Here is a 26408-nt window from a genome sequence, read left to right as displayed (position 1 = left end):
ATAATCATAATAATGAAGACATCCAACCACCTCTGGCCAGGTTACCGGAATAAATCCAACTTTAGCCTTGATAAGATATATTTTGCTGCTGCAGACAAGTATAGAAGATGGAGAGAAGGACTTACAACAAACTGCACCACAAAAGTCTATATTTTGGAGATATTCCTCTCCATCATTAATATGATGGAGAGGAATATCTATTATACTGCATTAGGTATGCAGTGTGACAAATTTCACCAATGGTAAATGAACAAGTTCCTTTATAGTGCCTTTCTACTCTATCTGAGCAATCAAAGCGCTTTACACAACTTGCCTCATACATCCATTCGCACAAGCACTTTTCTCTACACTCTTCTATCTAACATTCACACACATTCATACTCAGATGGATGCATCAGAGAGCAACTTGGGGTTATTATCTTGCCCACAGATATTTGCCATGCAGACTGGAGCAGACAGGGATCGAACCACCAACCAGTTTGTAGGTGACCTGCTCTACCACCTTAGCTTCAGCCACCCAAGCAATTGTCAAACTTTTTGAAACTTGAATTCCAGCAGAAATGACCATTTTAATAAGGTTTATAGCAATATGTTTAAGTATTTTAGCATGAAACCTGAGTGCCTCTGATGATCCCCTGATTTACTATCCAGCACCAATGGCAACTATCTAATCTAGTATTATCATAGGGAGTTTCAAAGCAGGTCACTAAGAATTCAGATTGATTTGTTCATATCGATAAGCAGTTGTGTAAATGTTAGCTAATTCAGGTCAACATCAGAGAGCTCCCTGCTGCTCCAGGGATCTGCGTAGCTGCTGTCAGACAGTGGAGGCTCTGACAAAAATGACAAACAACTCCATCACTGATATTAAATTGTGAGTCCTGATCCCAGCAAACACAATTTTCAGTCCACTGGTGCAACAGATACACACTTTGTTGAACAGCAATATCACACTCGTGCTCTTGTTGTGCTGGTGGAAAGCATAAAAGTGTGCAAATTCTCCCATCAGGTCTGGTACAGCCTGAAGTTTTACTTAGCACACAAGCAAATGAGTAATGAGAGTATTTTTTTTTCACTACACAAAACCAGAGGATATGCTGCAAAGAATACACGACACTAATACATTTGTAAAACCTAACTGTGTTTAAAAAAAGCATATACCAAATTAAATATTGCACATTAAAACATACTGTTAACATGGATATAAAAAGGTAATTAATTTGATCAATTTAATTCTACTTTTTATATACTCAGATTTACACCTCTGTTAATATACATATTTCTATGCATTCATACACTTGTTTGTCTTCTTTATATATTTTTGTGTCCTTATATAGAGTAGATTGCTTGTTGAACACTTATTCAGTATTTTAGCTAACACTTTACATATGTACAACTTCAGTTTGAAATTTGTAACTGCACATGTAGTTTAACGTGGAGTTTCTAAAAATTACATGAATACTTTCTTTCTCTGATGTCAGTTTAAATGCTGGATTGCTTTCACCTTTTTTTAAATACAAGAAATGAAAGAGTTGCCTCGACATGGACTGCCACATTCAGTCAAAGGAGTGTGCTGTTGCTTTATTGCTGCTGTTGTCTTTAAAATATTAATAGAGATGTTGCTGACAAAAGCTGTCCCGCTGTTTGCATCTTTTTGCTTTCACTCTCTGTGAACCCTCGCTCTCCCCTCCTCTCTAAATTAACCCCATGTTCATCTCATCAATGCAGGCAACTTGAGCAACTTTGCAACTTTCACCTAATTTTGCAACTTTTCAAACCCCTTTCGCTAAAAAAAAACCCATCTACTATTTTCAATCATCCCCCACGAGCACATGGTCGTTTTTAATGCCGGCAAACATCAATCGGCAGCTGAGTTGAAAGGGCACTTGAATTTTTCTCAGGGTGGTATTTATACACATATATATAGCATCTACAGATATAGCATCTACAGATGGCATCACAGAATTTAACCATATACTAAATTGTCATAGAATTTGCAGTTAAAATAAGTTAATTGCAGTTCATTTAAATGCAACTGATTTCAGCATTGCAGGGTAGCTGCTTTGAAATGACTGGTTAACAGTTTAGCCTACATGGGCTGCTTGTATGTAACCATTTCATACTTCATAGCAAAAACAGAAAAATGTAAATGAACATCCACAGTTTTGTATTTTGCTCCAAAGCTGCATTTTGATAACAGATGCAGCACTTGCTACAGGCCACCCTCGCTGGTCGTTTAGAAAACAGCAGAGAACATTACTCATTCACTTTCCCCTGCTGCACTGCCTCAGCCAGTCTAACAGTCGCTGGTTTTTCATGAACAGAAATACACACCAGCACAAAGACAGACAATATCACTTTTAATATTCTCTACAAAGCAATGCTCGCTGCCTGTGTAGTGTGCAAAGTGTATAACAGGCTTTTTCCTGACAGCCACAGCTTTGTTCCCAGCACTCGTCACTGAACAGCCAACCATCCTGATGAAAGCCCAGAGCAGATAACGCCATGAACAGAGGCAGCTTCAGCTTCACAGTCTGTTTGGCCTCTACTCTCCCCAGACGTGGATAAGGGAGAACCCTGTCATTTAAAACAATGCAACTATAAAGAGAGCTTGCTTGTCGGCCAATTCAAATCTAAGCAGATAAGACTCAAAGAAAGCCCCGTAAACCCCACAAAGCAAGAGGCAGGAGCTGCTGGGGTCTGCATTTAGGAGATTAGCTCGTGTTGTGCCGCAGTTTGAATCCACTTAGTTTCAAATTGTCCCCAAACTAAATGCCAGAGGGAGGGCCACGCTTTGTGGTCTGCTGCTGAACTTGATCCTGTGATTATCACAAAGAGACTCCACTTGGTTTAGTAAGCAACAACACTGATGGCAGGAACTCCGCCATTGCTATCTCAGTTGGATTTCACAGTGTAAACAATATATATTCCCAGGCTCTGAGCAAAGAACAAACACAATAGTCATACAAAAGCAATCCCCCACCCTTTCCATACTTACTGCTTTTATTGCACTTGACTTTAGAGAGAAGCTTGTGAGCCAGCAGGAGATCTCCACTCTTCACGGCCACCAGCAGATCCTGTTCTTTTCCCATGATTACAGACCTAACCACAGACACACAAACTGATCGCAGGCAGCCGCCAAGGCTTTTTTGTCTTGTCTTTTCAGCTACAGGTAGCTGCTAATTCCCAGCAATGAGGTGAGGCGGGTGAATGCAGGACTGAGCAGCATCTAGAGGGAACAGCGCATCAGGTGAGGTGGTCAAGGACGTCTTCTTCCTCTTGTCACTAATGTTTATTTCCATTATCTCTGATCGCTGTTTGGCTTCCTGATGATGACCTTGATTTGAAGTTACAGTAAGCTCTGTAGCAGTTTTACTTGCTCGCAGGACTGAGCATAATGTTCACAGTCTGTTTTTGACAAACTGGAAGCAGCTGCAACCCAACCTGCCATGACACTGCCAAGTAGAAGCAAAGGAAAGAAAGAACAGAATGAAATCACTTTGAGTTCACAGTAACTTTAAAAAAAATACAGCCAGTGAAAAGAGCATTACCACACAGTCCCAAAAAATGCACCGTTTCATATTAAAAACGGTCAATTATCAACAGCTTTCTGACATTGTTCTGTAGAAACCATCAGCAGTCGGGCCGATTCCCCCAGCCAGTGACACTGAACCACTGAAGAAGAGGATGAGCAGACTCGTATCATGGATGTTTTATAACACAGATGTTTACGGTAGTGCCACAGAGTATGCATTACATCTAAACAGACTGTCAAAGTCAAGCAGTGTCTACACCGGAGTTATATCCACGTTTTCGTTTTCCACCTATTATCTATTTCCAGGTTGTAGGTGCAGCATTCTGAGCAGAGAAGCCCAGACTTCTCTCTCCCAGGTACCTGCTCCAGCTTCTATGGGGCCATGCTAGCTGAGAGACATAATCTTTTCCAGTCTAACCAGGTCTACCTCAGGGTCTCCTCCCAGTTCAACCTCAGGGTCTCCTCCCAGTTCAACGTGCCTGAAACACCTTACCAAGCAAGGAGCCTAGGTCATGGGAGGGCTTGCTGTAGCTGGAGGCTGCTGTAGGTTTGTTAAAGGCTTGTTGGAGATGTAGGTTATTGTAGGTGGAGGGCTTGGCAAACCTTGTAGGGGGTGATGAACTCCACAGTAAACCAGTCCAAGGCAAGGTGATGCATAGGAATCTTTTGAGTCATGCTTAAAGTTTTGCCTTTCATTACATGCGTGAATTAGGTAAAACTGGAAAACCACAGCTATTCACCCCAAATAGCCAGTAATACAAGGATGAGTAGAACAGGTAGCTGGAAATGAGTTAAAGCAACATATTTTCCCAATTTAGCATGAGAACCTACCAACACTTACTTTTCTCCAAGCCCTTTCCTCTCCTGTCTCTATAGAAATTCTGATCTGAACGATACAATCTGAGCTGCCCTCAAACAGCATCAGTAATATTGTCCTCCTTTTCCAACTGCTCATCACATCAAGAGAGAATTCATGGTCTCTGGGAAATCTAGCTGATGGATTTTTTTTTCCCTTAGTTGAAATATTATGACTTGTGTGAAAATGTATTTACCTCTTTGGAGACTATAAAAGTCCAGTGATGTGGCACAACAGATAAACATCAATGAAAACTTAAAAAAGCGCTAAAAGTGCTCAGCTTATACAGGTATCATGATAAGTTAGTAAGCATTTTGTGAAACCTAATAAACAATGGCACCATTATTTGATATCCTTTAATATAAAACAATTATCAAGCTCTAATTGAAGAAAGTTGTCTAATTCAACAGGCAAATAAAATGCAATCCCTTCCAAGAAATCAATAAGCAAATTTTCAGTAGTTAAATACAGTCAAGAATAAGCAAGTGACTTAAACTTGACCCAGCATTTGTTTGTTTTCTTTGATCCAGGAAGCCAGGTCCCTCTGGAGTGTGCAACTAATCTCCAACTCTTCCCGTGCAGCAACATGGTCTCCGTTCACTGATAACATTCCCCTGACCTTTAAGAGGAAGCATCTTTTCAGTGAAGCAATGCCAGGCATTCTGCCAGCTTACGTTATTGGGAGAAAAAGTTGTGTTTTTCTCTCTGAGAAAAAGCAGCAGGCAGAGCCACTTCAGAACCAATTTGTTCAAAATCACAGATGTGCGGGTTAGCAAGTGCAGACTAGGGGGACACAAAGTGACCATACAATTGATCTCAGGGAAACATAGAGACAGCCTCCCTGGGTTTCTACACTTACCACTGAGGCAGATTAAACAGGGTTTTTCACAGAGTCAAACAGTGTCCAATTAGATTCTGTCTGTATGCAAAACAAAACAATCTGAGTCTGGAGGAGGCTGTCTTGGATGAAATAGTGCTCTGCAGGCACGATGTCCACCTAGTTCAGCTATTCTGCTGCAGACTTCTAGGTGATGATGCAGCAGGGTAGCCCAGCAATAGATGCCAATGCACATGGTTTAAAACTAGCCATGCACCTCTACACGCAGAAACAACTGCACAGCCCATCACTAACATGAGCAATGCAGAATGTAAACAAGAAAGCCAAAATTGGCATGTTGGCCTAAAGTGGATAGAGAGCTTACTTCAGTAGGGTTACACTGTAGTTGATCGTGGATGACCAAAGTGATAAGTGACAAATCCTTGAGTTGCACTACACTGTACGAGAAATTCTTCAGTCTAATATAGTCTAATATACTACATGTATATGTTGTAGACCTAATTTTCTCTGCAATATTCAGCTCAATAGCAAGCAGACCAAACCTCTATTCTTCACTGGGACAATTTCATTTACATCCCACTGCAGCAAACGGACGAATGCAATATACAAAAAACTGAGAACTTTATGAAATCAAAACATCGGCATCTCATCAACATCACAAATCTATAACACCCTCTTCCACCACCGTGAAGCACAGATGGATGGAAAAAGCCCTGAAAGTTGGTGATTTATGAAAACAAGGTCCTTGCCGACCAGGGAAATTTACTGGAAAACGCCAATAGCTCGTTCAAAGTTATCGTACATTTTCAGCTGTTTGCCTGTAAGTGAAAAAAACATGATCATGCGACTTGTGAACGCATTTCATTGGGACTGCCGTCTGCTCTCATCGTTCAAATCTAGTTCGCCAAGTTACCAATCTCAACTATCAAGGTGTCCCAACTACTGTCCTTCCTACTATAATCCTGTCGTATTTCTATTAACCGAGTCCGTCTCTTTTTAGTCTGTTCACAATGAACAGGTTTAAAGAAGGGAAAAGGTTCTCACCTGCTCAACTACGGCGGTGTAATAGGATAGCTCACAACCGAGCAAGAAGAGCGCTCAGGGTAGCGCGAGACGGACTTACAGCGTTAAGAGACCCGCGAACACTGACACAACTTCTGGTAGAAACTTTCAAAGTAAAGTTGCGCAACAAGTCTTGGATTCTTGCTTGTCAAACTTCCTTTGTTTTTTGCTTGTTTTCAATATCAGATGGCACAGAGTTATGTTCGGACCGGAAAATTCAACGTCAGTTTCTGACGCCACTGAGCAATAACCCTTGGATTGTCTGACTTCCACTTCTATATGATTTTATTATGAAGGGAAAATTACACAACTCGATCTAGCGTCCTTCTTCGGTTTGGTTAACTTAACGGAGGTGAGTAACCAGCCTACTGTATGACCATCATATTGAAACAAAAGTTGTTTTTTATTAATAATTATGAAAACTAAATATTATTACTATTATTACAAAGTTCTCGCTACTAAGGAGCAATTTCCCCCATTTATATACTTTAATTGCTTATTTTAGCCATAGTTGTTTTTGTTTGTTTTGTTTTTCTTGACGAATTTAAATTTGACTGTTTGTGTGATGGCAGTGTGAGTTAAATCCTCAGACCATTTTTAGTCAGTATTAAGTAAGTCTTGTTAGAAGCTTATTTCCCTCAGTGGACCCTGCTGGTGAGAAGAGTGAGCGAGAGCTAGCAGAGCAGTGATGTAGTAGCGACATCTGCTGATGAAACACTGCTACTAACATTACTCCTAGTCAAATCCAAGGCAGCGCGATTTTCTGTTACCTCGCGTTTACAGTCTTGTATAAAAGTCCATTTCGGCCATTAAAAAGAAAAACCAAATCCAGAAATGTTAAAAACCAAAAAAGTTAGTCATGATTTATAGAAATTATCATGATTTGACTTGCATGTTAAAAGGATCAGCTAAAATGATCAGCGTTTTTAAAAATAAAACTATCATTATGAAATCACAAAGGTAAATGGTGAGAGTTTTGAAAAACTGAAAAGAAAATGAAGGTATGACAAATTGTTTAAAATTATGAGGGGAAAATCTAAGTGATGAGACAAAACATGCAGATGGGAAGATAGAATGGCAAATTGTGAGATGAAAAGAGGAGCTAGAAAGTTATAAAGCATAAGGTCAAAATAAGACGAGAAAAATTATCACATAAGAAGTCAAAGGCATCAAGTGGTCTTCAGACAACAGGTTCGGTCAACCACGCCCACTTTTTCTCTGCTCATTAGCCCCGGAAATAAATAGCTGTAGTAGTAGACTTTGAAATTCATTTACTTCTGTAGGTGCAGGTAACGCCTCATCTCTTCGCGCGCCGTCGGGGTATGTAACACATGCTGCGTTTTCAAAGTCCGTGTAATTCCTTGGCATTCACTGCTGTAGAAATGTCTCCCAGAGAGCCTGTTGGTTGCGTTTGTCTATGTCGAGGAAAGGTGTGCACACTTCCCTTTCTGTTCATTTAAGTGTGACATTGTACTATACTTTAATGTTATATAGAAAATAGTCTTTAATAAAAATTAAAATATAACATTTTTTCACAACAAAGAAGGCTTCCACTGCTACTTCTCTTGGGTTCTAGTTACATTTTTATTTATAAGATTTTCGTTTTTTATCTAAACGATATAAATGTAAATGAGTGACAGCTTCCAGCAGTTTTGGAAAGGAGACATTTGAAGATCAAATTCAAAAAGGTTGCTTTTGAGCTTTGTTTTTAAAAGCCCTGAGTGAATTCATCTGGGATATCTTTCACAATGTCACTATTTGAACTATTCTTAGTGGAGTTTGCTTTTGTGTGCACGGCCTTGTTAGGATTATCATGCAGTATTCCCTTTGGGAAAGAAACAGGCTAGAGATGAACATAAACTCTTTATTTCCAAGGTCAGTCACTGGGAACCATGCAGACTGATTTGAGGAATGTGACTCATCTTGCTGGCTGTTCTAACCATGCAAAGCATGAAAAAGTTCTCTTGAGCAGTAAAACAGGACATAGTGCAGTTGTGTTTCAATTATTTGAAACCTAAAGTAAGAAAAACTAATTCAAACAATGTCTAGACAGACTTTTATACAGAATTCTGTGAGATGCTTCTCTCAGCAAAACAAATGAAATTAAAGTAAAGCTTCTCACAACTTTGAGCCACTGCAGAAGAATGACAAACTGATGCTAAATGACCCAATTTTTTTTTTTTTACATTGTTAGCATTTTAGAGGTAATCTGGTGAAGAGTGTTTTCTTGCAGAAATTTTTTTGCACATATTTTATGAATTATGACATGATGCCCAAGTTGATTCAATCAGTTAATCAAAGTTTCTCCACGGCTGTCTGTTACCCACAGCAAGACTTCTCGTGTATTGTATATTGCTGAAACTCTAATAGGGTTTGAGACGCCACAAGAGGGAACGTGAGACTCATTTTAGTTCAGAGGATGAATTGTTGGCATTAAAGTTTTAATTCTAAAAAATTTAATTGTCCCATATTGCTTTAGATTCTTTCAGTGCCCCATTTTGCTTTTGCAGTCTTATCTGAAACTGAGGCCTTGCAACATTGCATTGTCTTCATATTTCGTATAATCAATGCCAACTAAAAAAAGACAGAAATAGCCACTGTGTTGTTGTGCATTTGATTTTGATCCAGAAGTAACTGTATTTGGACAAAATTGTGTACTATTTAGATGCCTGCTAGCTTGGTTGGAAAAATTCACATATTTGCTCATTGGTGAAAGTAACCGACAAAAATAATTTATTTATTTATTTATATTTTTTTAGACCTTGCTAGATTTCTAGAGGAAACATTCCTAGAGTCGAACAGCCTTTATATCAGACCATAAACATGCTCCTGTTTATGGGCGGAGGGTGACTCTGTCAAAAGACTGCAGGATACCAGGAGTCTGTGGAAAACTGGCCCCGCGTTCCCTTGCTCTGACCTCTTTAAACATTCCCATTTGAGACTGGTTTCTACTTCCAGGCTGTTGAATAAAATGCAGTGCATTTACACATTTCTAGTCTTATAGTACAGAAGCATATCCAGGGTTTGTTCATTGGTCAGCCATTTGTTAGCAAGTGAGCATGCTCTTGTTTCTCGGTCAGATCAAACCTTCCATCACGCCTGGCTGCACAGTGCCAAGACTACAGCGAACACTGGCTCAAAGCTTAAAAATTGAACTTCACTAACAGGTGATGTCATGTAGCCGTGGTTTGGGGAGGAAACTACTGGAAAACGTTTACATATTGCAGGAAATGATTCACGGGCGCGTTAAATAAATGCTGAGTTTTAAATAATGAGGTGATAGGTGCTGGAAACGGGTTTTTTAGGTTTGGCACGTCTAATGGACACGCCTAAGCATAGGGTGGCGGTAAAGCGCGCATAAGCGGTTTAAACGCCTCCAATAAAGCCAAAAGAAGACAAAGCATTGACTTAGATGGCACTGAGTTAAATGTAATAAACTGACAGTGGGATTAAGTACATGGTAACAGGCCTTGTTGAATCCTCCGCTTGCCCCCGCAGGTTAGTTTGCCGTCGTGTAACCGGACACATGCCTCTGCGTGCTGCTTTGCAAGTGGCTGCTGTTCGCCTCTTTAACACCATCTAATATTAACCGCGGCACTCTGGCCACTTTGCCTCTTCTCTCTCGGTTTCTGTCATCTCTTCTGCTCAAGACTTTATTCATTATGTGTCCTCTGCAGCTGAGGAAGTTGCTCTTTGTAGGGTGGGTCGTAGGTTACGTCGCCTTTCTGCTCTCAATCAAGAGGATGTGGACCGGGAAGTACATCCGAAATCCGGTTGTCCGCTCTCTCCTGGTGAACATGCTGAGCGACCTGGATACGATAGACGTTACAAAGGTAGGTTACCTGCGAATGGTCCTTGTCACGACTGCGGGGGTTCTGTAAAGGGTAAAACGAGGCTTTGTGAAATACTGAAAAGTTGGAATCAATTGTGCAGATGTTGGACTAAAAAGTGATCGTTTGCCAAAGTGATTTCCAGCCCAAAGATTATTGCCTGTATTTAAGCTGCTGATCTATAATATGTGAACAGGATGTCAAGGAAGTTTCTCGTGGGTATGACAGGGTAATTTTGAGCCACGAACTACATTCCTGTCACAATGTAGACATATGTGCGTTTTTGGCAAAGTGACTTTTATATATAGCGCTTATGTATCAGCTCAAGTGTCACTGACATCAAAAATGTCTGTTTTTGTTTTGTAAAGGGAGATCTGGCTATTTCAACACATACAACAGTTTTATAAACATATGAACTGCATTGATTTAAAATGTAGGTGCACTAACACAGTCATAAATATACTTGCAAAACAGGTCATTTCTTCATTTTATATACAACTTCTTCATAAATCTTGTTATGCCCAGCATATTCACCAGTATAGGCAAATGTATAAAGTATACATTGAAAACATCAGAAATCACTTGGCACAACACCGGGGTTGTATCGGTGGATGACTTGTAAGTGTTGCGCAATTATAAACGGGGCGAATAATATGGTTGTGGTGCTTGAAAGGAAAAAAACTGACTGTTGATAATAATCTTACTGTAATGAACAATGTGTTCTGAAGCAGAACATGTTCCTTCATTTAACATGCACACACCCCCCACTTACTGCACATCTTGCAAATAAAATGTAGTGTAACACTACTGGAACAACAAGATCTCCAGCAAATCAGCCCAAAGCAAGGTTAGCATGTTCACTCAGCAGGGTTGGTGTTGAATGAGAACTCAGAATGTGTATGACTGTGACTTATCCTCAATGCTCACTTGATTGTATTCAGCAACTGTATGTTTTCTGTACTTTTCAGCTGTGCCTTATTATTTCATATTTTCTCTAAAACTTGTTTAGTGGTACAGGTGCAACCCTGACCAACTGGAAGAATCACTGCAGCCACTGTTTATCCAAAACCAGCTGGATGCGGACACCAGGGCTTTTGTGGAACAGAGTGAAGAGAAGTCTACGTATCTCTTCACCCAAATCTATTATTCTCTCGTCTCAACTGTCCTCAGCCCGCTGGTATCGCGTACCTCCATTAATGGGTGAGTTCTTTACACACTAGTCTTCCTTTCACCTGTAGTCCATCTTTGCCTGACTTGCGCTCCCTCTTAGGTTTCTGGGTCGCGGCTCTATGTTCGTGTTTTCCAAGAACCAGTTCCAGCAGCTTATGCGGATCGAGCCAGACTGGGTGGCTGACAGACTATTGGACCTCGGCGCGGGGGATGGTGGTGTTACAAAGGTGATGGCACCACATTTCACGGAGGTCTATGTAACTGAAGTGTCATTGACCATGAAAAGGCGTCTCCGCAAGAAGAAATTCAAGTAAGTGTGGGATTTTTGTTTTGTTAAACTAAATGAAAGTTCTGGGTGATCTTGGATGGCGGATGTAGCAGGTGGTGGTGCAGACGTAGCTCCGACTTTCAAACGGTCACGATTAAAACCAGAGATATATAAAACAACTGATGGAAGGGTAATTGTAGAGGATGAACTACTTAATTTCCTTGCTGTAAAAATCAAAACTTTAAGTCAGGATGAAATTGTGTTGTTGGCCACGAACACATTTGAATCCGAGGGGATTGAAGCCTCCAAGAAAGTTTTGTTTGAGCTCTGCCCCACTACCTCACAGCGGTGCGTTGGATATAAAGGACAGCATAAAGACGCCAACAATATTAAACTCTGTCTTAAAGTGCTGAATGAGTGTGGGGAGAATATCCCAAGATTTGTATCTCATCACCTGGATGATTTGCCGCCTGTTACATACTCCAGCATGGATGTGTGTTGTCTACTACGGCGAATGGACCAGCTGTGTGCTGAGGTGGGTGCTTTAAAACATGTAGTTAAACTACAGGCGGATGTCTGCGAGCAAGTTATGACCAATGCTGTGGAGGTCGACCAACGTGTGACTGCTCTTGAGTGTCGGCCTGAGGTACCGGCTGAGCCTGTTACGCTGAATGCTCAGGGGTCGGGGACCGCTTCCCACTTTCCCCTGGGGAAACACGCAGAGGAGCGGTGGGGGAGTCGAAGTAAAGGCGGCCCGCGTGAAAGGCAGGAAGCCAGAGCTTTGGCTGCTTCAAGGACTGGGACAAGCACAGTGTCAGCATTTTGTCCGGAGATGTTGCTATGTGGTCAAGATCGGGCTCCGACGACAGCCTCAGGTCGTAATATGGAAACTACAGCAACAACGGAGGATCCCGTTGAGACAGTGCTTTCTACATGCTCCCCACAATGGAGTAAAGTTGTGAAAAATGGCAAGCCTCGTCTCAAGCTGGAGAAGGTTAATTCGGGTTCAGGAATGCATGCTGCTACCACTGGACACAATAAGAGGCCTGGACCTGTATCGATTATTGGCACTGGAGCTGTGAGTACAATCAGAACTGTGCAAACTAAATTGGTGAGCGTGTTTGCCACTAAATTTGCCCTGGATGTAGATGCAGAAACTCTTGCTCTGTATTTGAGAGAGAGAAACTCAAAAGAGATGTGACCTGTCAAAAAATTGCTACTAAACGTAGCAGGTTCGGCTCTTTCAAGGTTACTGCTGAACGTAATGATGTAGGTGAAATGTACAATCCTGAACTCTGGCCTGAAGGGGCTCTGGTCCGGCGTTTTTATGAACCTCGTAAGCCCGGTACGGTTGTGCCAAGCTCAGTGGATCCAGCAGGGGAGATAACTGCGATACCAACGTATTAACATGAAGATGTCTATTAGGATATTATCATACAACTGTCGTGGTCTACGTTTGGGACAGAGTGCAGGGGACAAAGCTCGACGGATTGTTGTGGACAGTCTGCTTGCAGAATGTGACATTTTATGCTTGCAGGAGACATGGTTGTCCAAACAGGACCTGGGAAAACTTAACTGTCTAAATGCAAGTTTTTTGGGAGTGGGGGAATCAACAACTGATCTCAGCACAGCCATAGTCAGAGGCAGAATACCTGGAGGGGTTGCTGTGCTTTGGGACAAAAAAAATAGACCCTGTGATAAAGCCCATTAGACTGGATGTAGACTGGTGTATTGGTATACAATAGTAGTTTTATCATTCTTAATATTTATACTCCCTATGAATCTTGTCAAAATGAGCAAGAATACCTCAGTAGGCTGGCTTTTATTAATGCATTTATTCAAGACAACGATACTTACAGCATATATGTTTTGGGTGATTTTAATGCTGATCTCACAGACAGCAGTTCTCAGTTTGCTAAACACTTAACTCACTTTTGTCAAGTTAATAATCTTATCTTGTCTACCAAAGTGTTACTGCCTGCAGATAGCTATACATAAGTGAAGCCTGGCATAGTACATCATGGCTGGACCACTGTATCTGTACAGCTGATGGACATGCAGCTTTAGCAAACATGACTATTAGGTATGAGGTAACTGTGTCAGATCATATACCTTTTGGTTTTACTGTGAATTTGGAACAAATGCCAGCAACTACTGGAAATAATATTGCTACCAGTGTAAAATTAGACTGGTCAGCATGTAGTGAAGATGATTTCTTAGCTTATCATAGTAATACCGATATACATCTGAACAACATTTCTTTGCCCAAAGAAGCTATTTTGTGCAAAGATGTCAACTGTAAGAAAGCTCTGCATAAACATTTACTCTGCTCAATGTATGATGATATAGTGACTGCTCTGCATGAAAGTGGTACACTGCTTGATAAACAATATAAGCATAAGAAACCTAACATCAGACCTGGCTGGAAAGAACATGTATCCATGTACCATGATGAAGCTCGCATAGCTTATAAATGTTGGGCCATGGCTGGAAGACCTAAACAAGGCCCAGAATTTGAACAGAAAAAATGTGCGAATGCCAGATATAAGTACGCTGTTCGCTTTATAACTAAAAATGAGCAAATGCTGAGAGCAGATTCTTTGGCCAGGAAAATGCTGTGTAATAATATGGCAGATTTTTGGAAAGAGGTGAAAGCTCTTAATAACTGTAAACCATCTCTACCATCAACTGTTGAAGGTGTTTCTGGGGCAGATAACATTGCAGCATTATGGAGACAGCATTACAGTGCATTGTTTAACTGTATAAAAAGTGATCCATATGAGGACAATTTTGACATGAGTAATGACACAATAAGTGTAAGGACACATGAAGTATATGAAGCCATTCATAGGTTGTCTGATGATAAATCCTCTGGTTTGGATCACATCACTGCAGAACATTTAAAACATGTAGCGCTCTGCTTCACTGGGTTTATGATTCATGGCATATTACCAGACTCAATGCTGTGTATTTTACTGGTACCAGTTATGAAAGACAAAGCTGCAAAAGTGAGCTGCTTGGATAATTACAGGCCAATTGCACTAGCCAGTATTTTATCTAAGGTGTTAGAAAGAATCTTGTTTGATAGAGTTAGTGTGTTCATCTCTTCTCTGGATAATCAGTTTGGCTTCAAACCAAAGCACGGCACTGACATGTGCATATATGCACTCAAGGAAATAGTTAGTTTGTATAGGGCTAAAAATTCATCTGTCCTCATGTGTTTCATTGATGCCTCTAAGCCTTTTGATCGAGTGAACCACAGAAAACTTTTTGATAAATTGAAGACACGGGGAGTTCCTCAGTACATCGTGAGGATTCTCTCCTACTGGTACGCTCATCAGAACATGCAGGTTAAATGGGGAAGCAGTATTTCTGCCCCCTTTGGTGTCAGCAATGGTGTTAGACAGGGTGGGATTTTGTTTCCAATTTTATTTAATTTGTATGTTGATGATTTGTCCATACAACTGAGAGCCTGTAACACTGGGTGTATATTAGGTAAAACATTGATAAATTATCTTATGTATGCAGATGACCTGGTTGTTTTTAGTCCAAGCAGTGCTGGGCTACAGGATCTTCTTAATGTCTGTACTGAATATGGTGTGCAATATGACATTGAGTACAATGCTGCTAAAAGTGCTGTTTTGATATGTAGAACCAAGCAGGATAAACAGCTAAATTTCCCTTTGTTTAAACTGGCACAAAAAACTCTTGAAGTTCATAAAAAGGTGAAATACCTGCCAGCCAGATGTTTGTAGCTGTGGGTGTTTGGACTTTTAAAGCACTTTTAAGAAAGCTAATGTTCAATTTTAGAGAACGACTGGATTGTTCGAGTAACAGTATAATTTTAGCACTTACAGATCCAACAGTGAGTGGTTCCCGTTACGCATCCAGTCTGAAAAAGCACTGGTTAAAGTGTTTGTGTATTTATTGATTTATTTTAAGTAATTGTGTTTTATGTATATTATGGTTTTGTATTTTTACAAATGCATACCATTAAATAAATATATATATATATATATATATATATATATATATATATATATATATATATATATATATATATATATATATGTATATGTGTATATATATGTATATGTGTATATATATGTATATGTGTATATATATATGTGTATATATATATATGTGTATATATATATATGTATATGTGTGTGTATATATATATATATGTGTATATATATATATGTGTGTATATATGTATATGTATGTATGTATAATGGTTTATACCTTGTGTTTGGGGGGGGGGGGGGATGTTTTGTCTTGTTTTTATGGACATGAAGTCTGCCAATAAAGATTGAATTGAATTGGATGATCTCTTGTAACTGAATGCTTATTTCTCCTGCTAAATTCCTGTTGATATCAGACTGCTGGGTATAGATGCGTGGCAGGAGACAGGCTTTAAGTATGACGTGATCAGCTGTTTGAACCTTCTCGACCGCTGCGACGATCCCCTGCATCTCCTGAAGGACATCCGACAATCACTGGTTCCAGGGACGGGAAGACTCATCGTGGCTGCTGTGATTCCTTTCCAACCTTGGCTAGAAATCGGTCAGTTGAAAATAAATGCTGCTTGTATGTTATGCTCTGTAACCATTTTCTGTCCAGATAAAGCAGCCTCTTTTTGTCTCTCTTCCCCAGGAGGGAGATGGGAGCGTCCCAGGGAATACATAAAAATTCAAGGCAAGACTTGGGAGGAGCAAGTAAACAGTCTTACAAATGAGGTTTTCCGAAAGGTGGGGTTTGAGGTGGAGTCCTTCACCCGATTGCCATACCTCTGCGAAGGGGACATAGCAAGAGATTACTACCTTCTTGATGATGCAGTTTTTGTTCTAAAGTCCTCAGATGATCAAGTGGCTGCTCCATGAGTACTACAAGCACAGAGTATGTAGTTATATTTTCATGAGCATTCTTGAATCGCAGTGTTTGACTTTTTTAGAAGTGGCGAGTTGGGTGTGAAGCTCAGGTAACATAGTTTCAATGTTCACCAGCCATCTTGTTTAGTGAGACCTCTACCCAAAAATCTGGAAGGCATTTGGCCTATAAGAAAATGCCACTAATGGACTCTGATGTCATAACTCTTACACAACCAACAAAACATGAGATTTTTTTTTTGTCGTTACCTGTGCTCACTGGAAGTATCATTCTGTATTGATGCAGAGGACCCTCTTGAGATGGCGTTTAACTGGACCCTTATTTTTCCCAACAAATTTTCTACCCAATATCAGACAGTGAAGATGGTGCAAGTGAAAGAAAGGCATTTAAACACCCATTTTGTAGCCAGTTCATTATAATTTTACAATAACTTGAAGCAGAACTTTTAAAGTGAGCCCATGGAATTCCAGCTTCAATGACCACAAAAAGAATATTGTAGACTGTTCAAAGCTAGTTCTTTTCTTTCTTTCTTTTTCTTTTTTTAATGAAAATAGATTAAAGCTTTATTCTTTGACAATAACATCTAAATCTTTAATTCTTGATATAAAATACCTGTTGGTGCTAGTAGATGTAACTATGATATAAATGGACAAGGCCTTAGTTACCGCATTGACTTGTAAACTACTGGTTTTACTATTCCAAGCAATGCTGTAGCAGCAAGCCCTGCATTTATGGCTGTTTATTAATTAAACTTTGTCTCTCAATGTTATGGCCTGAATCTATGCTGCTCAAATAATGGTGCAGAATGAATTTTTTTGGGGGGGGGGAAATGTGCCACACATAATGCAGTCTAAGTGTTTGTTCTAAATAAAATACACTTTTGAACATTTCTTGGCTTAATTTTATTTTTGTCATGCTGCAGTGACGTTCCTGTAAGATAATATTTGCCTCAAAGAAATTTGACAATCTGTACCTTCAACAAATTCAATACTAGTGTATCCCAAGCCTAGTCTTCTGTGAGAACTATAAATGTATGCACTGCTTCCAAACAGCAGATTCAAACTTAGTCCAGCTATCAGATTATCCCCTACTCTTAATAGATCTCTGTGGGTTTTTATTTGCTCTTGTGGTCTCAAAGGTTTTATACATATTTCAAAGATTGGCAAGTAGGCATTACTTGAATATTTTAAGGATTATCTTTGATTTGATGTATATTTAAGAAATGCATTTCTGCTCTTGCTTGTTACCAGACTCCAACGTACTGCTTGCCATTAAGTCTCATGTTGTACCTGTTTAAAAGGTTGGTCAGGGTTTGCAAAATGGAGCAGCGAAAGCACAATGAGCATATGGGGTCATATAATGGGGTGTTTATGTTTCACTAACAAAAGTTTTGGGGGACTTGGCAAGGACTGCCTAAAGTTGGTACGTGAGTATGGGCAGATGGCTGATTACAGGAACCACCTGAGAGTCAACCTCTGCTGCAGACGAAACAGGATTGCCTCTAAAAATCTGCAAATAAGCTCTTCAGCTTCTGGAATTAATGTTTGGAGAGAACTTACTCCCAAATTGTGTAAATGTAGTTAAACATTTTTCTCAATATGTATAAAAATACTTATTCTGTGTCGTAGCAATATGTAGAGTTAAATTCTGTTTTATAAGGAGAATTTAACTACACATCAGAATCCTCTTTATTTGGGCAAATTTGTGCAAACAAACAAGGAATTTGACTCCAGTAGGTATAGCCAATAAATATGAGAAGATTAAAAAGAAAAATACAAGTTACAGAAAATCTTAAACTATGCAAAATATAACGAATTAAAACTAGGCTATAAATAGGATGAACATAGTACCACCTGAATGAAACTGGATATTAAAGTAAAATTTAACTCCACGTATTTACACGTGTCTTAGTAAAGGATAGACGCTGAGTTCCTGGTTCGTTTCCTTGACCATTGCAACTGGGAAAAGGGAAACTTGTATTTACTTTCTTTTTTCGTAGAACTTCAAGGCAACGTTTCCTCCAGCATAGTTTATGCAAATTACCAATCGCTCTGTCCTGATTGGCTGGGACCAAGAGAGTTTCCCGTCTTGCATTGGATACTGCGGTCTTGGCCACGTCCCCAAGCCACGTCGCGCTTGACTCGCCATTTTCCCATCTTCTGGACCCAGAAACCGTTTATTCTAACATCACAGTGTCATTCAGCGCTGTCGGATAGGGAAAAAAAACCGTTGCCGGAGACAGGCAGAGTTCTTCAGAGAATCTAGAATCGCCCTGCTACTTGCCGCGTTCCTGCAAACATGAATATTTTCAGGCTAACCGGCGACCTCTCCCACTTAGCAGCTATCATCATCCTGCTGCTAAAAATATGGAAAACCAGGTCTTGTGCCGGTGAGTAGCCAAAGTCTTTAACTTAAGAGTTTAAGCGAACCTTAGTAGGCACAGCATGTGTCCTCTCGTGTAATTAGCAGTTTGAGGAGAAGTGAAAGCTGTCCACCGTGGAACTTATCTGTAGTTAGTTGGAACTCATTAGCCAGCTTTTGGCTAATGTTAGCTAGCTGGCTAGTAGTCCTGTCCATTTCAAGCGGTATGTTTTGTCATCAAGTAATGACAACCACTCCCGCGGCTGTCACTGTGCCTTTTAAGAATAGGACCCTGAAACTTGTTATGTGGTTCTGTCATCAGTTGTGCTACTAGCTTGTCTTGACAGTCCATTTGGCCCCAAACTAGCGTTAGATGGGGGACCTGAGGGCCACAGTACTTGATAGTTTGGCTTCGTCATTTCACCTGATTGACACTAAGCTAGTTCCACGTTTCAGCCTTACTGTTCCTGTGACTTGCTTTACTACAGCCTGGTATGACCTCTCTGACGTGGCAGCATCGAGTGCTCCCGAGTCTGCACATGCAAAGTCGGTGACTGGGTGAATGTTTTTGCTTGCAAGTCCAGCAGGTCTTTGAGGGAAAAGTAAATTCCTGCATTCTGTGAAACTTTGTTTTTCCTGTTATTGCTGTGGCCAAAGGTTAGGTTGCTATCACTGCAAGGGAGCCATACCTAGATTAAACCACACAATGGTGTGTGAGAGTGTAAAGGGGAACAAAACGAATAATTGACTTTGAAGTGCTAACAAGGTTTGGATCACCTGGTGTCCTTAGAGGACTGTTGAATTCATTAATGGGTTACAAACAATGTAATTTGATTACAAGTTGAGCAAGCAAGTAAAGCAGTTGCATAATAGCCTGTGTTTTTTAATGTAGAGAAGTGCAAGTAAGCCATTGCATCTGTTAATTAATTGACATTTATTAACAGATCATGAACAGCAAGCAATGCATTTTTTAAAGTGCACACTCTAACATAAAGTCTTATTGCATGTGTCTTGATGCATGCTCAATCATCCAGGTAAAGAAATCCCAAAAAATTGATTATGTTCATGTGGTGCTAGTTTTGGTCAATATGCAAATGTAGTGTTTGTAAGGTTAGGGAAACCTGCAGTCAGCTGAGACTGAAGAAGTCACTTGGATGAATGACAAAACGTTTCTCCCACTGAAAACACTACATTTAGATGAACAGAATCAACTTTTTGGTATTGCATGTTTTTCAATTCAAGTTGAATCTATAATTCACATGAGTTGTCTGTGTGTAGACCAGATTGGACATTTGGTGGACTAGTTCTGCCCCCCCAGACATCTCTGCCTTAGGCTTATTTGTTCCTGCAAATCAAAGTACTTCTGAGTGATTGCCTTTATCCCTTTACATCCTAATGGGAGTGGCTGCTTTAACAATACTTAAAGAAGCAGAAATAAATTGAAATGACTCACAAACAGTGGACCAGTAAAGGTGATAAAACTTTCAAATGAAACTTGATAAAGGAGCCATAATTGAATAAAACAATACATGAATATCAGGAAGTACAAAACCTCAGATAACTACACAAGTTTTTAGTTTAGTTTTAAACAATTATGTTGTTGGAGCACACTTAATGGGAGTAGCAGAACATACAACGTTAGATTGTTCCAAGCAGCTTCACAATTTGTGTTTCCATGGGGGAATACTCTGGTGGCTTTTTCCAGAGCTCTGATTATGTACAACTTCAAAAACAAGCATTTAACGTTTAAAATCAACTCACTGGAAGATTTCTGTTATTAGTGAGTAATAGTAGTGCAGCTATTTGAGCATGAATGAGGTGGAAAAACTCTTGGCCTTTATAGTATCAGATGATTTAAAAAAAAAAAAAACAGGTTTTGTCACATGACAACATACCAGATACTTGTTCCAATTATATAATATCCTCTGCTCCTATACTAACCATATAATAGGGAGTAAAACGTTATAATGTTAAGTTTAAAATACTTTGTGCTGTCTTTCACAGGTATTTCGGGAAAGAGTCAGATCTTGTTTGCCTTGGTGTTCACCACTCGATACCTTGACCTGCTCACATCGTTCATCTCTCTCTACAACACCACCATGAAGGTAAGATCCTGCCCCCTTCTCATCATCACATCCTGCAGCATTTTCCATCCAAGCAATGAACACAGTGTGGGCGTAACCAGTACACCAGGCCCAACATGTCAGTGTTTGCTAAACGATACAGCTGCCAAATAATTTGTGGTAGGCTTGTACGAGGTGTCCATGCTGCACAACTGCAAGTACCTCAGGCCATTAGGTCACGAGAGTCTTAATACTTTCCCATTTATATTTCAGATCATCTACATCGGATGTTCATACGCCACTGTGTACCTGATCTACATGAAGTTCAAGGCAACTTATGATGGAAACCATGACACGTTCAGAGTGGAGTTCCTGGTCGTCCCTGTTGGTGGCCTGGCTTTCCTGGTTAACCATGACTTCTCTCCTCTGGAGGTCAGACATTCAAACACACAGCCAGGGCTGCTCTATGATAAAATAAAATTCATGACTATATTGTTAAATCTTGAAATGACTGTTATTAGACACAACTACTCAGACTCCAAAAAAGAATAGATAATGTAAAAAAAGAAGAAGCGAGGAGAAATTGGTATGCAAGTTATGGAAGACAAAAGAGGGCTGTCATCTAGATTGATTCCTACTATGACAGGCTCTCTGCAGCACCTATAAGCCAACTATCTAAGAGCAGTCGATCTTTCATGCGGCTTCTGTGTTGTCATAGTGCCATAGATGGTAGTGTCGAACTATTAACAGAGCAGCAGGTATGGGAATCCTCATGTGCTGAACAGCAACATGGTGCTTCAAGTAGAGCAGGGTGATACGTCCAAAAATATTTATCACGATATACATTTGAAAATTTGCAATAACGATATAACTGACACTAGACAAAATACTTTACAACTCCACAACTTTATTAGTGCAAAAAAAAACATCAATGTATTTTCACTTAAACAAGCAGCTGTTTAATGTGAATTAAAGTTATATAACAAATTAACAGTGCAAATGCAAATTCCTCGCTGACAGTTTAACCAAAAGGCATTTCCAGTGGAAACTGGCCGACATATCCTCAGCATAACCATGTATAATATCCACAAAACTTAAAAAGAGGTTATACACACACAATACGGTAATATTATGTTGAAGCACAGTACGTATCACTCCGCCAGGCTCCTGACTACGTTAGCCGTAATGCTCCAACAATCCATCAAGCAGTGCGGGTTCGTAGCTCAGCAAAGTCGTACTAAAACATTTGACAGGTTTTGAAGCGCCGTTTACATAAAATCGTTTCGAGGTCAGTAAACACAACCAGAATTCATACATAAGGCCCACGGGATTATAAGGGGCACTGTCGACTTTCAGAAAAATCAAAGGATTGATTTTAAGTGTGCCGTATTTTCCAAACAACACTTTAATAACGAGGGCCCGCTAGCATGCGCTACCAAAAATAGTGCTTTGCTTTGTATCTGACGGACGAAAGCTAAACCAGTTCCACACCACTGAAGTTGCAGCATTTTTACAAACCAGTTCTGGTTCATCCGTTTCATTCAACGATTTGCTTTCGCCGCAATGCTTTTTCCGACGTGTGCGTATGAAAACAAAGGCACTGCGAATGCGCGTTTTACCCATATTCTATTGCGATATTTCATTTTTCTATCGTTGCCCAAAATTATACCAGTATTACCGTGAACGGTATGATATAACCCAGCTTCAAGTTTCCATCATTGTGGTGGAGCTCTGTTTAAAACTTCTCAAAGGCAGCCGTGTTGGGTGCTGTTTATGGCTCGGAAAGTTTCTTGGCTTTAATTCAGCATTCAGAGTTAATGACATATTTCATAACTGGAAACAAATGTGCACTTTTCTACCTGATGTGGGTCGCTGTATGCTGCATTACCATCATTCACTAGGCTACGTTTTTTGCATCTTATACCACGGACATGGAGGAAACAGAGTATGCCTCCTTCAAAGCCTAGATCACGTGCATTATCCGTGACTGACATGTAGCCCAACTTAGGTCCAAACAAAGTTGTTTTCAAAATCTTTGGGAGAGAAAATCATAACTGAAACCAAAGTCTGAGGAATCACCCAGCACTTCATTCTATAGAGGGAACAGAATGCACATACATGTTAAACTCAGTCACGTGAGACAGCTGCCATGCAGCATGCATGCACCAGTTCAGACTTACTATGAAAAAAGGGTTATGTTTCAGTTTGATTTCTTTTACCGTGCCTCTGGCTGGTTTGTTTACATGTGCATGCTTTCTTTTTTCATGTATTTGCAACACACTGACTTGCAGAGTGTGTTTGTGAGCTTGATTTTCAGTCCAGGAAAATCACTTTAACATTTGCCCAAGTACTCACAGTTATGCCCGCCATTCAACACTGGCAAACATGATAAAATCTCTGTATGTAAATTTAAAACACACATCACTGCTGACACTCTGCCATCCATTTCCTCCACCTCAGATCCTGTGGACATTTTCTATCTACTTGGAGTCAGTGGCCATCCTACCTCAGCTCTTCATGATCAGTAAGACGGGAGAAGCTGAGACCATCACCACCCACTACCTGTTCTTCCTGGGTCTGTACAGAGCTCTCTACCTCATCAACTGGATATGGAGGTTCTACTTTGAGGGGTTCTTTGATATGATTGCCATCGTTGCTGGAGTGGTGCAGACCATCCTCTACTGCGACTTCTTCTATTTGTATGTAACAAAAGGTGAGTGCTGCTGCATTTTTCATTTCATTTTTTTAATTAAATATATATTTGTTCAAACCAAAGTTGAAAATCTCTTTAATGGTAGCAGTGCAGATATGTTGTAACTTGTTTCAAGGACAAAGCAAACATGAGCACAAGATTAGATTCTCCAATCTGAACATTTTGTTTTTACTGTGTGTAGTGTTTTGTTTTTTTTCTTTGGGTTTTTTTTTTTTTCATCATTTGCAATCCTAAACTTTTAAGGTTTGTCCATAAATTGATGTCATTGAGTTCATAACTGTCTTGTTTACAAAAGAGTATCAGGAAGAGATGCATTGTCATATCAACTACTGCATCACTATAATGAAAAATTCAGAAACGCCCTCGATGCTTCATCATTTATTGAGTTTTTAATATGAGTTTAAGACGACTTCCTTTTTCTTTTCTCACTGGTGACATCACAAACAACACAACCAATGCAGTGGCCATAAACCAGGCTTTACACTCATGTTTCAGAGCACACTGGACAGTACATATAGTCACTCCACCATCTTGTGGTAGAAACTGGTGTTCATCAAAATAATAGGTCGACTTCAGCTGATGTCTCTTAAACACAGTGCGTAGACATTTGGATATAAATAGCAGTGGCTTCTTCACATCCCTTTGATTGCTTTAAATAATTCAGGTATAATAAGTTCCCTTTAACTACACTGATGTTAAAACAAATGTTGATGAAATAAAGTTTTCATATAAGTTTTGGTGTTCAAGTCTCAGGCAGCAAAAACACTAAACTGAAAAAAATCAATCCATCAGTGTGTCTTCTTGTGATGAATGCTCCCTGTCTAATATGTTTAACATAAATCTGTCCTGTCTGGTTTCAGTACTGAAAGGAAAGAAGCTGAGTCTGCCAGCCTAAGTGCCAAAGAAGAGTGTTTTGGCAGACTCAAATCGGGCAATTGGAGGGGAGGAGGAGGGGCAGCAGACACCTCTGACAGCCCCATTCCCCCAATATCAGCAGTCACTTCCTCCTCTTCCCCTCCCACCAGTGTAAGATGCCTGAGACAGAGAGCTAGCAGGAGCCACTGGCTGATCCAGAATCAGTGGAATTGGAACACCTTCAGCAGCTGCTCCTTGGCCTGCAGATTTCTGTTTGATGCATCTTGCCTTAACTTTTTTTATTACTCTGTATAACGGAAGGGGAAAAAAAGCGAGAAATGTTTTCTACATAAAATGTGTGATCTGGAGATTCGACACATCGATGGAGCTCGGGAGATAAAATTGCCTGTGATTTGGCACTGTATGATATAGAAGCAGACTTCTTGTGGTGGGATATTATTGAGCATTTTTAATAGTATTTGCAATCAAAATAAAATCTCTTTGTTCTTGTTTTTGTTTTTTTCTAAATCTGACTGAGGAGGCTTGTATTGAATCCCATAACTTTGATTCTGCCGTTCTGTTTTTGGCCAGTATGCATTCCCATTTGTAATGACTGCTGCTCATGCCTTTTGGTGGAAAAAAAAAATAGTAGATGCCATAAATAGTTCTTTTTCAAAATCAAAGCAACTCTGAAGGTAACTTTAGAATATATTTTGGTTCAAATGCTGTCAGAAATGATGGGCATTAGATCCTCAGTGTATTCTCCGTCGCCATATGAAGCACTGGCCATATTAGGAGTAAACAAACGTGTGAAGAAAGTCAGTGAACTCGCCGTTAATTGCTTTCGTTTAAAGTGACCGATGCCACCTGTAATTATACATCATTTCAGATGGTTCCTTTTATATGTTTGAGATGCATAAACTCACTGGTTATGTGCTGTGTGTGAAGTCCCACTGCAGAGGTCTTTTTTTTTCCTTTTAGCTGCAAATGTATTTATTTTTTAATCTTCCTGCTGGTTTCCAATAAACAGTCTGTAGAAAGTTCTACCTGTTGTGCATAATTTGACCCTAAGAAAGGAATCTCCCTATTGGATTTGGAAAGAGACTGCGGCAGTATCCTATGAAGTTATATTGGTTTCTGATAGAGTTTTCATGCTCATCATTCTCAAGTTCTCTTTTTCATTTCTCACCAGAGCTCTTGCATGATATTACCACCACTAATAAAAGCTTTGTGGGAAACATTTGTCTTAGTACTGTGATTCCACTCAAGTTTTGCTCCTATGACGTTACACATGACGGTCAGATTTATTACTTTTTTTTTTATCCGCTGATGCAGAAAGTCTAATAAGCTCATCGCATTTTCATATATACTGGAATTTCCCTTTTTGGTGTCAGTATTCCACCCATGTTGGGGGGCACACACCAGTGTACTCCTAGTATCCCAAGCCCTGATGAATGGGGAACTTTGCCTCAGGAAGTGCATCTGATATAAATTAAGCATGCAAATAATACAGAATGAGATTTCCATTCATACCGGATTGGTTAAGGCCCAGTTTAACAACGAGTGCTTTCACTGCTGGTCAAAACTGTGCTGCTGTTGGCAGAAGACAAAAGATGGAAGGCATGCTAAGGGGCAGTGAGAGAGAAGGAAAGCAGTAGAGGTGAGAGGACGCATTTAAGGCAAGGCAAGGCAAGTTTATTTGTATAGTACAATTCAACAACAAGGTGATTCAAAGTGCTTTACAGAGACATTAGAAACAAGAACAAATAAAAAGCATGATTTAAAATTGAATAAAACAAGCAAATAAACTAACTAACTAATTAACAAACAAACAAACAACAGTATATAAAATCAAAACAGATAAAATCAGAACAGTAGATAAAATCAGTAGTTAAATGTAAGTTTTGAAATTTAAGCTTAGTGTGGATTTGGTGCTTTATTCAAATGCAGCTGAGAACAGGTGAGTC

General features: G+C 39.8%; 3 protein-coding genes across 9 annotated transcripts in view; 2 read left to right on the top strand and 1 right to left on the bottom strand.

Annotated features, from left to right (window-relative positions):
- The window catches only part of caskin2a (CASK interacting protein 2a), a 56028-nt gene extending 49663 nt beyond the window's left edge, over positions 1–6365 (bottom strand). For all 3 annotated transcript variants that reach the window (XM_026177451.2, XM_026177452.2, XM_026177453.2), the window contains exons 1-2: positions 6274–6365; positions 2999–3455 (exon numbers count right to left, since the gene is read on the bottom strand). In XM_026177451.2, coding sequence (XP_026033236.2) covers positions 2999–3092 — 94 coding nt within the window. In that variant the 5' untranslated portion in view covers positions 3093–3455; positions 6274–6365. The remainder of the gene's footprint in view (positions 1–2998; positions 3456–6273) is intronic.
- Positions 6366–7486: 1121 nt separating this feature from the next.
- mettl9 (methyltransferase 9, His-X-His N1-histidine) lies at positions 7487–17333 on the top strand. Of its 5 annotated transcripts, none has more exons than XM_026177448.2 (6): positions 7487–7611; positions 9969–10124; positions 11131–11321; positions 11392–11601; positions 15941–16125; positions 16216–17333. In XM_026177448.2, the coding sequence occupies exons 2-6, from the start codon at positions 10035–10037 to the stop codon at positions 16440–16442; spliced, it is 903 nt and encodes a 300-aa protein (XP_026033233.1). In that variant the 5' UTR covers positions 7487–7611; positions 9969–10034; the 3' UTR covers positions 16443–17333. The 5 variants fall into 5 exon arrangements, with proteins under 5 accessions (XP_026033233.1, XP_026033235.1, XP_026033234.1 ...); XM_026177450.2 differs by having other exon boundaries at positions 7547–7611; positions 9991–10124; XM_026177449.2 differs by lacking the exon at positions 7487–7611 and adding an exon at positions 9653–9789.
- Positions 17334–18529: 1196 nt separating this feature from the next.
- Positions 18530–25679, top strand: LOC113027719 (ER lumen protein-retaining receptor 2). Its single transcript, XM_026177446.2, has 5 exons — positions 18530–18838; positions 20815–20915; positions 21147–21305; positions 23334–23586; positions 24447–25679. Exons 1-5 carry the CDS (start codon positions 18748–18750, stop codon positions 24479–24481), a joined length of 639 nt encoding a protein of 212 aa, XP_026033231.1. The 5' UTR covers positions 18530–18747; the 3' UTR covers positions 24482–25679.
- Positions 25680–26408: the final 729 nt, after the last annotated feature.

Source organism: Astatotilapia calliptera, chromosome 8 (assembly GCF_964374335.1).
Source record: "Astatotilapia calliptera chromosome 8, fAstCal68.1, whole genome shotgun sequence".
NCBI lineage: Eukaryota > Metazoa > Chordata > Actinopteri > Cichliformes > Cichlidae > Astatotilapia > Astatotilapia calliptera.
Note: the sequence above shows the minus strand (reverse complement) of the source record. Positions and strands in the feature narration are given on the sequence as shown.

What these genes read in the sequence shown, in the direction of transcription:
- mettl9 (XM_080305676.1), top strand. Translation starts at nt 9,954, where the DNA reads ATGTGTCCTCTGCAGCTGAGGAAGTTGCTCTTTGTAGGGTGGGTCGTA. An exon ending in TCGCGTACCTCCATTAATGG is followed by an intron (nt 11,322 to 11,391) that starts GTGAGTTCTTTA and finishes GCTCCCTCTTAG; the next exon opens with GTTTCTGGGTCGCGGCTCTA. An exon ending in CCAACCTTGGCTAGAAATCG is followed by an intron (nt 16,126 to 16,215) that starts GTCAGTTGAAAA and finishes TCTCTTCCCCAG; the next exon opens with GAGGGAGATGGGAGCGTCCC.
- LOC113027719 (XM_026177446.2), top strand. Translation starts at nt 18,748, where the DNA reads ATGAATATTTTCAGGCTAACCGGCGACCTCTCCCACTTAGCAGCTATC. An exon ending in ATGACTTCTCTCCTCTGGAG is followed by an intron (nt 21,306 to 23,333) that starts GTCAGACATTCA and finishes CCTCCACCTCAG; the next exon opens with ATCCTGTGGACATTTTCTAT. An exon ending in CTATTTGTATGTAACAAAAG is followed by an intron (nt 23,587 to 24,446) that starts GTGAGTGCTGCT and finishes GTCTGGTTTCAG; the next exon opens with TACTGAAAGGAAAGAAGCTG.